The 10,194-nt window shown below is 40.8% G+C and overlaps 1 protein-coding gene across 1 annotated transcript; it reads right to left on the bottom strand.

Annotated features, from left to right (window-relative positions):
* Positions 1 to 1,471: 1,471 nt before the first annotated feature.
* nefma (neurofilament, medium polypeptide a) lies at positions 1,472 to 6,361 on the bottom strand. Its single transcript, XM_038298970.1, has 3 exons — positions 5,083 to 6,361; positions 4,130 to 4,254; positions 1,472 to 4,036 (listed from the first exon to the last, which is right to left on the bottom strand). Exons 1-3 carry the CDS (start codon positions 6,139 to 6,141, stop codon positions 2,356 to 2,358), a joined length of 2,865 nt encoding a protein of 954 aa, XP_038154898.1. The 5' UTR covers positions 6,142 to 6,361; the 3' UTR covers positions 1,472 to 2,355.
* Between the last annotated feature and the right edge of the window lie 3,833 nt (positions 6,362 to 10,194).

The raw sequence follows: 10,194 nt of genomic DNA, 5'->3' as shown, positions 1-10,194 counted from the left end.
GTTACTTGGCTCCCCCTGACGTCTCCTGTTTTTTGAGTATTTTGTTGGATTTTGTTACTGTTATCCTTTATTTTTAAATTAAATGAGCAAGACTCATCTCTGCCTCCTCTCTGCATTTGTGTTCTCAACCAACCTCTACCAAACCCTGACAGTTGAAACATGAATATTAAATGAATTTAATCAGCACCAATGTATACATATGTGCATGACTTTATTGGCAAGAGCCTCATGAAAATCTGGTCTGTCTTCAGTGACATATCTGAAAAATATAGTTGTTCATGTTAATTTTCCTGCTGGTTCATTGTGATTGGTGTAGATGGACCCTGCACTGGTTTTGGTGCCTATACTGTAAGTTTTCAGCCAGCCAGCCAGTTTTCATTGTACGTTGGTTCCTGCCTGGCCACCTTTAATTAAAGTTTTCTGAAACAGCCACTGGTTTGTTGCTTGGAAACATATGCAGGACAAAGAAGCTACTATTTTACATCACATTATCTTTTATCTTTGATATTTTATTTCATTTTAGTTTTATATAAATAAATATACACTGTATATGAATTTAAAAATACTCCCCTTATGCTAAACCAGTTAGTCTCTAAAAGGAGAATATTGTTTAAACAAACTCTATTCTGTATATAAACATTAAAATACTCCATCACTCTTTACATTTTTAAAATAATAAGTTGCCCTTTTAGCATCTCCATCTTGATTAAACAAAGGTCCTTTTAGAGCCAACAGCTTCTTAAATCCAGGTCAGTATTTAGTAGTCTGCTGTTAGAAAATTTCCAATCAGAAAAGGGAAACATCTATTAGCCATAGTGCTAACAGATTTTTTTCCCCTGTTTGCTAATGTCACTGCAGTTTTAATGTTACAAGTTTCTAAAACCTTGTTCACCCTCCATAGCAAATTAGCTCTAGAACTGTCTATTTAATAGAAAACCTAATCTCTGCCATCTCCAGGTTTTGGGATACAGGGGCCCACTAAAGCTGACAAAGATTAAATGTCAGCTGGATCACCAACTCATCAAATATGAATTGGTTGAAAAGTAGCAGGAAACCTGATCTCCATACCAAACAAAAAGCTGTAGAATAGTTTTGCTGATACTCCAGTGCTATATATTGCACCAGAATGAAGCATCCGCCAAATATTTATTGCCTTAAATTGTTTGTTCTATGAGTTATTTCTACTAATGGGGGCAGTAATTAAACTGTAGCATCAAGGACACTAAATTAAATAAATACTTTTAGGGTCTCTTAGCAGAGTTTCTTCTTTAAAAAAGATTAAACAAAACTGCAGTCTTTAACACTTTTAGAAGAATAATTTTTGGGCAATTATTCTCAAAAAGAAAATAGCTGTATAGTTTAAACTTTAACATTAAATGCTTGCTGCATATTAAGAGCTACGTAAATCCAAGAATCCCCATAGCAATCCAGACATAACTCAAGCATAATGGTACAAATAATTACAAGACAATTCTTTTTGTTTTGTTATGATATTTATTGAGCAAAGGCTGCTGGGAAATAATTCAAGATGAGTAAAGATATGGGACTGCAAACAGTAGCACCTCATTTATTTCTGTAATTAAATTCAAGTTCATTCTATGCATACAAGGATGCACAAATCATTTACAGTTACATTTGTCTAAGTTGCTCTCAGGTAAACAGAACAGACAGTGATAGAAAGCATGTTTAAGGCTAGGAGTTTCTTTAGATTTGTTAAGCTGTCATTGCTTCAGATACTGGATGTATAATGGTGTAGTTATGTGTTTCTTCACCTAATGTTTCATATTCATTATTACTGTTTCTGGCTCAGATGGCATCTTCACATGTCAAGTAAGGCTTCTTCAGAAGAGTGCATGTCTGGGCCAAGGACCCCCCCCCCTGCCTAACCCCAACCCTTTCTACTTAAACTCAAAAAATCTGTCCCAACAATCTCACATTACATTTTCTTTAAAGTGCTTCCCTACCAAGCATACAGATAAGAGAGGGCAGTACTCCACTCCTCTGAGCTAGCATGCAGATACACCATCCCCCCCTACTTCTGAGCTCACCTTATAAAAGCAGAAAGAACCTAAAATAGGATAAAGTTCCTCAGTCATTTGCTCTTCACCGCGTCAGTAGCAAAGCTTGCTTAAAGCTTTCACTCAGCATGCAGGTTTGAAGTTTGTCGCATTTTATTTTGGCTTCTCTCTATAATTTGCTTTTAGTGTGATTTTGTTATTACATCGCTCTAGCTGTATGGATTTCATTGTTACGTTAGTTCTTTGTGGATTGCTTATGTTCTCTCCTCTACCTTGCGCCTCTCTCAATTTAGCCCCCTCCTCTTCTCCCATTTTCTCTAAGCTGACCCTAGTCTACTCATTCAGCCTCTGTCAATGGCTTGACGGACTGTTTCTCTGTCTTTTTGCCAGAGACCAGCTTCTCCTGCTGCAACTCTTCCAACTCCTTCACTGTTTCTGTCACAGTGATGGATTTTGTGACATGCTTGGACCCATCCTCTCCAGTGGTGATTGTCTCCACGGTCTTGGTGATCACCACTTTCTGGCTGCCGTCTTCTTTAACTGGGCTCTCATCTACGCCATTAGCAATCACGTCTGTATCTTTGTTCTCTTTTTCTTCTGGGCTGCTTTTCTCTACCTCGCCGTTCATTGCGACATCTTTCCTTTCCACCTTCTTATCATCTGTTGAATCACTCTTCTTTTCAGACTTGTCCTCTTTCGGAACTTCAGCTTTGGTGGTATCAGACTTGGGGGACTCAGATTGTGGTGAGCTAGGCTTCTGGGATTCAATCTTAGGGGAAACTTCTTTTGGCGATTCAGGCTTTGGAGAAGCAGACTTAGGGGAGTCAGCTTTAGGAGACTCTTGTTTGGGTGATTCAGACTTAGGAGACTCTTGTTTGGGTGATTCAGACTTAGGAGAAGCTGGTTTGGGTGATTCAGACTTAGGAGACTCTTGTTTGGGTGATTCAGACTTAGGAGAAGCTGGTTTGGGGGATTCAGACTTAGGGGGACTCTGTTTCGGGGTTTCAGACTGTGGAGAACTGGGTTTTGGGGATTCAGACTTTGGGGAACTGGACTTTGGGAATTCAGACTTTGGGGAACTTGGTTTGGGGGATTCAGACTTTGGTGAAGAGGGTTTTGGAGATTCAGTTTTTGGGGAACCTGCCACTGGAGATTCAGATTTAGGAGATTTTGATCCATCTGTTTTTGAGGCCTCTTCTTTGCTGGCTTCCGTTTTTGAATCTTCTGACTTAGCCACAGCTTTTTCTGATACGTTTACTTGCTCTTCCTTTGCATCCTTTTCATCTACTTCTTTGCTGTCCTCTGCATCAACTTTTTCTTCCTTTTCATCTTCACCTTTTGATACTTTGTCTTGTCCTTCATCTTCTTCATTTTCACCACCTTCCTCTTCAGCAGCAGCCTCCTCTTCTTCTCCTGCACTACCCTCTTTTTCATCACCCTTCTCTTTGTCAGGAGAGGTTTTTGACTCTGGAACTTTTGAGCAAAGTACAGTTTCCTCTACCTCCTCCTCCTCCTCTCCTCCTTCTCCCCCCTCTTCATCACCTTCCTCTGCCTCACCCCCCTTTTCTTCTTCCTCTTCTCCTTCCCCTTCCTCCTTTTCTTCTTCCTTACCACCCTCTCCCTCACCTTCCTCTCCCTCGTCATCTCCTTTTTCCTCCTCATCTCCATCCTTAGAAGGGGCACTAGCACTAACTTTGGCTTCGGAGGCAGCTACAATTTCCTCTTTGTCTGCTTCATCTGCAGCATCCTGCTCTTCTTCTCCCCCATCATCCTTCCCTTCCTCCTCCTCCTCCTCTCCTCCGGGTGCGGCCGATAGCTCCTGTGCTATCTCTGCCAGAGCCTCATCAATATCTGCCTTGTCATCCTCCACCCTCGTCTCCTCTATGATCTCCTCCACAAACTTGTGCTGCACTCTCAGCTTTGAGGAGTCTGATTTAGGTTTGGAGATTTTGCTGGAGGTAACAGGCTGGCGATAAGGAAATGTGCTAAAGTGGGTTTCCTCTCCCTCGAGGAGTTTCCTGGTTAGAAACAGAGTGCATTTATGGTAAATTTGAATTATTTATTTGTCTAAAACCAATGAAATAATTGGAAGTATTGTTTTAGTACTCTACCTGTATGCAGCAATTTCAATGTCCAGGGCCATCTTGACATTCAGCAGGTCCTGGTACTCACGGAGATGGCGCGCCATCTCCCACTTGGTGCTCTTCAGTTCATTATCCAGCTGGTGGATTGTCTCCTGAGAACAAAACAAACAGCAAAAACAACTGATAAAGCATAGCAGAGCTATTTTATTTGCACAACCTGTTGTCCAACTGCGTCTTTATTAATTATTTTTTTGTGAACTTGTGAATAATTGCACTGCAGTAAAACTCCTTCTCTAATGTATTCTGACGCAATTCAGCATTCTAGAGATGCTGAGCCTCTGTTCAAGGGTAGCCTCTAACACACCACCCCCGCCCCCTCCTCAAACCTCTGAGCAGCATGATGCAAGGACAGAACCAATGAAGGCATCGACCCATGCTTCTGACTCAGCAAGAGAGGAATGGGGGGTGGGGAGGGGGGACTGCGGAGACTGTTTTTAATCACTTGGAAATCTGCCAAGCTCATAAACCAAAGAAAACCCGCAGTAATAATGACGGTGGAAAACAGTTAGCCCTATAGAGTCAGAGTAAATTTTTGTCATATATATATATATATATATATATATATATATATATATATATATATATATATATATATATATATATATATATATATATATGTATATATATATATGTATATATATATATATATATGTATATGTATATATATATATATATATATATATATATATATATATATATATATATATATATATATATATATATATATATATATACATAAATGTGTCAAATAAAATATCTGCGTCACCATGGCAAATCTCTGAGTTTTAATGCGCAACCCAAACATTTGCCGTTATATTAAATATTTATCACACATTTAAGAAAATGATCGAAGTTAGAAAAGGGTGATAGTATTTTTATTTTTAAGTGAATAAAAATAACTGTTCAGAGTGTCTCCCTACCTGAAGGCTGGACAGGTCGCTGTTGTGCCGGTCCTCGATGTCATTCAGCTGCCGCTCCAGAGAGTCCTTCATACCGCGGACGGACTCCAGCTCCACCGTCTTCACCTGCAGCTGGCGGCGGTAGTCGGCTATCTCATCCCGGGCAGACTTGATCGCGTCCTTGTTCTGCTCCGCAGCCTCGGTGAGCTTGGAGTAGCGGCAAACGAACCAGCTTTCCACCTGCTGCAGGTTCTGGTTGGAGTGTCCTTCCAGTTCGCTCCGTATTTCCCGCAGAGCCTCGGTGATGTCGGTCTTCTGGAGGTCCTTTCTTTCCATGGTTACCTGAGACGCCTGGATCTGGGCGATGAGGTCGCTCACCTCTTCCTCGTGGTTGTTTCGGATAAAGGCGATCTCATCCTGCAGCGACTGAACTTTTTTCTCCAACTCGGACTTCACCAACTCAGAGTCACCGGTGTCCTTCTTCAGTACGCGGATTATGGCTTCTGTCTCCTCACGGATGCGAGCCTCCTCCTCGAAGCGGTCCCTGAGCCGCTGGATGTCCTCCTCGATGTGTTCTGTATCGAGCTGGATCTGCGCCTTGTCGCGGTGGATCTGCTCCAGGACGGTGCGCAGTTCTTTCAACTCCTGGTCATAGAGGTCGTCCAGCTGGGTGCGGGACACCTGCTTTTGACGCAGCGCCTGAATCTCAGACTCAATCTGCTTGTTCTGCTGCTCCAGGTAGTGAACCTTGTCGATATACACAGCAAATCGGTCATTGAGCCCCTGGAGTTGCTCTTTTTCGTTAGATCGCTTGTAGTCACCGTTCAGGATGGAGGTTTGACTGTAATCAACGCTGTCGGCGGAACTCAGCACCGTTGAACCGTATGCCCGGGGCGCCGGTGCGTTCACGGTCCTCTTGTAGGATGCGGTCACCGTGGAGCTAGGGCTCGTTCGAGACCAAGACTGGGAGCGAAAGCCGCTTGAGGGGGTACCGGTGGGGCGGCCGTAGCCATAACTGGTTGTTCTTGTATCCATAACTCTCCTGAATGGACTCCCTATCGTGTCCATCGTGTAACTCATCCGGTCAGGCTAAAGTAGAGGAATGAAGTGAGACAGTGCTGGAGATGTAGAGGCGTGTGGGTCTAAATGTATGTGTGTGTGTATGAGTGTGTGCGCAGATGAGGGGTGTATGGCTTTCACAGCGACTGAGAGCCCCTCCGTCTTCTCTTTATATACCGGGGCTTCTACCGCTAACAAGGCAAGTCCAAGCAGTTTAGCGTTCCTCCTATGAAGGAGGGGAGGGGATGGAAAGGAGCGTCCCCCTCAGCTTGTGCGCTGATGTTCCCGGGACCCACTCAGTTTGGATCACGTGGCACTGTGGGTGTGGGATTTAGGATCAATTGAAAGACAGACAGCAAGGTGGTGTGTTTACATGCCTTCCATTATAATAGCTGAGGCGCCCTAATCATTTCAGCACCACAGACAGCGACAGTCAGATGTCACTCGTCTCCCTGATTTAAGAAAAAACAGCATTTTGCTAACAATTGCTGAGCCATGGTCTGCATGCAACAGTCTCCTGCTGATCTTGTCACTTAAATTATTCAAATTAAGGTTAGGTTAACAAATTAGCAGTTTTCACTTGGTGTGCAACTGCAATCAGTGCAAGGGAGTAGGTTTGATTTCAAGTTTGGTAGGGACACAATTGGTCTTCAGTTTCATTGGTCTGATGCCATTGGTCCTATGCAAAAATATGCATGCTCTTTTTTATTTCTTAATGTGAGCATCAGGGCACATTTTGTTTAAAGAGAATAGCAGCATGTCTTGCTACATTAATACAATCCAGAACTCCTCAAGAGGAAAAGTTTCTGTGTCACCTAGTTTCATTTAGTAAAAAATCTTCTTTAAGGAACCTTTGGCTAGAAATAATCGACAGACAAATCAATTAGCAAAATAATCATTAATCGCAGCCCTAATTTTATGGTAACTTTCCAAACACATTTCTTCCATAATACAGCACTGAAAGGCAGCTGCTTCACCTTGAGGCTGCCCTGCATAATTATATCTGTGTTTCCTACAATCGTATAACGATACAAGTGCATTTTTAATAGTAAAGGATTAAATGTAACACAACCTTGCAGTATTGTAAATTATAAACATGTTGTTCACACTGAATTATTGGTAGGGACAAGTAGATCGATCCAAAATTTTGGAATTAGGCAGACAAGGCCCAGGAAGCATTCTGGAGATACAGGTGTTTCTCAGCTCAAGGACTCCGAGTGGCAGTCCAAGGTATTGAATCCCGGAAACAAGTGCCTTGCTGTAATGTTTTGTACTAAAAAATAGAGAACGATTACACAGATACACAATACTGCGTAAAATCCCAGAGTTTTGCTTCTTCTCCACGTCTTTAGATATTGTAGTTTGCATTATAATAGTCTCACCTTATTTGCCACTTCAGGAAACAACCTTGATGTTGTTTCACACTCTGTCTTCTTTCTGTCTGTGTGTTTGTCTAACATGGGCAGTTTCAGTTCTTGATCTGCAACAACGACCCCCACCCCAAACTGTGGTATCTGCATGTTTTCACTGAAGGTTTGGCCTCATTAGGTGATTATTGATCATCAGTCAATCTTGATGACCTTTTTCATTATTTGGTCACTTTGATCAATATGAAACCATTAGTAGCTGTTAGAAGTAATGCGTGAAAAGTGTGTTTTACCTTTTTGTTTAATTCTGTATATCAGCAAAGGGAAGACAAAAACAGCTTCATACACCATACATTTTATAAATGCTGTATGTGTTACCAACTGAGGTTTAATCTAGTTCTTTCTCTTAACATAAGAAAAATATTCTTCACTTTCCTGTTCCTCTCTTACCGGTATTCCTCTCGAAGCTTCCAAGAAACAGAGCTAATGTATCAAGGTTGGACAATTTTAGAGTGCTCCAGAGACAGAAGGCAGACAATGAGAGAGAGAGTGAGCTCAACAGACTGAGAGAGAAAGAGAGAGACGGACATAGTGACATCCTTGCCTTCTGTGTGCCTATTTAAAGCTGTAATACCTATAGTAAATTACTCCCTTCAACCAACAAGCTCCCCAGTTGATGATGTTGCAGTGTCATTTGGCTCCTTTCCATGACTTGCTTTTCTATTTTTATTTCGTTGACTAGCAATCGCTTGAAGGATTTCATATCCTGTTAAGCTTTTCTTATGGGATATATTAAGTTCAGCAGCTGTTTGATGAACATGATGTTCTAAGGGTGAGCAGGTACACAACAATTCTGGGCCTCAGCGCATTGCAGAAGGGTTGGAGTGTTTTCAAAAGCCGATGCAGCAGAAACATGCTCGAACAGCTAAGACAAGCCTATTTTAATCAGTCTCGGTCCATCCCAGCCTGCAACTTGCACAGACACATCCATCGGGTAAGAGAGGCCAATGATCCTCTGTATGAGGTCAAGACCAAATAAACCTGGCCTGGGGAATTTACTTTAAAGGTTAAACATATGATTTCTCAAAAAAAATCCAACAGGGAGCTAATATAACCCTAGATATGTGATACCTTTATCGTAATGAGCTAATTCTGTAAATTCATTTAAATCATTTCAGTTAATTTCCATAGTGCCATTTCACTTTAAAAATAAACTATAGTGAACTAATAACTATCCCAACATTTGGACTGCTTATAGGTTTCTGTTAAGGAAAGCCAGTTGAATGCACTTAGTCACTGACTTGCAAGACCTCCTCCTAGATAAGCCTGGATGAAGGACAATTTTCACTTGCATTTTGTCTTTGATTGCAGGAATCTCTCACACCAAGCATGCATGTAGCAACAGTGGAGAGGAAAAACTCCCTTTTAACAGTAAGAGACCTGTAGCAGAATCAGACTTATTGTGAAAGACCTTTTTGCAAGGCCAACTGCAGGGAGGTAGAAGACACAAAAAACATAAAAAGAAGCAGACATACAAAAGGTAACCATTAACTAGCTCAACGGGTGGCGCAGTCCAGGGAGGATACAGCCAGGAAGATTAGCTCTGAGTCATTTAGTCAGGGTAAAAGATACAAGACTAAACTGAAAAAATAGACCTAACTCAAACATCCATAAACAAATGTCTTGATGTCATCCGAGCACAGCTTATATTGCATTCTAGGAGGGAGTCTCAGTCAAGCAGGAACAGACCAGATGAGGCTAATATGACAAGAAAAACAGAGAGAACATAAACTTATGGGTAAAACTAAAAAGCACAGCAGAATTAGAGAACTGAGAAGGAATGGAGCAGAGTTATGAAAAGATATCTCTATGTCCTCCAGCATCCGAAACTTAAGGCAGCATAAATAAAGTAAATAACTGAGGACAACCTAACTATTCATTATAATATGACATAGTGATTATTGCTCCCTGAACGATGATTTACATACACTGGTAAAGTTGTTTAAGTCAGCATAGGGTTGAGAAAAACAGTGTATATTATGTTGAGGTTAAATTATGCAACCAAACTTCCAGTTTGAATTGAAATAGATACATCTTTATTTCACCAGTTTTCTACAGTCTGTGTTTGACCAGACAGAAAGGCATCAAAGCATGTGTTTTGGTAATACTGTATCTTGCCATATATGTATATATAAACTTATCCAACGATTGAAAAAGTGTGGGAATTTTTGGTACTACAATATATTTGTTAAAGTATTACCTGGCAAACAAGGTTAATTTAGTATGTTTGGTATGATCAAGATGTTCTTACGATTTCCATCTCTAGCCAACTTTATTAAAAATCAAGATGTACAATCTAGTTCATGATACAAGGTATTACAGCTGTTTTGATATGTCATCTTTTGCTTTTGAGTCATCCATAATTTAAGTCATGCATAACTTTTTATTTTATCACTTAAATTCAATATAAAAGTCTCTAAATAGAGTGTTTATAATTTCAGTAAATTAATATGTCAGAATGTCCTCCAGTTTAATACAGAGAAAGATAAAAGTCATTGTTTTTGGCCTAAAAATGTCAAATGGCTGATCAACGCTTTACTGAACTCCATAATCATACTGTAGATAGTTTGTACTTGTGAGCGTTTTATCAAGTCTGAAGGCTCCAAAGTACTATACACTACATTAAGTAATCTACCTATTCACACAC

This window comes from Cyprinodon tularosa, unplaced genomic scaffold (genome assembly GCF_016077235.1).
Source record: "Cyprinodon tularosa strain WSP-4 unplaced genomic scaffold, ASM1607723v1 ctg418, whole genome shotgun sequence".
NCBI classification, from domain to species: domain Eukaryota; kingdom Metazoa; phylum Chordata; class Actinopteri; order Cyprinodontiformes; family Cyprinodontidae; genus Cyprinodon; species Cyprinodon tularosa.
This window is presented reverse-complemented; position numbering and strand designations above follow the sequence as displayed.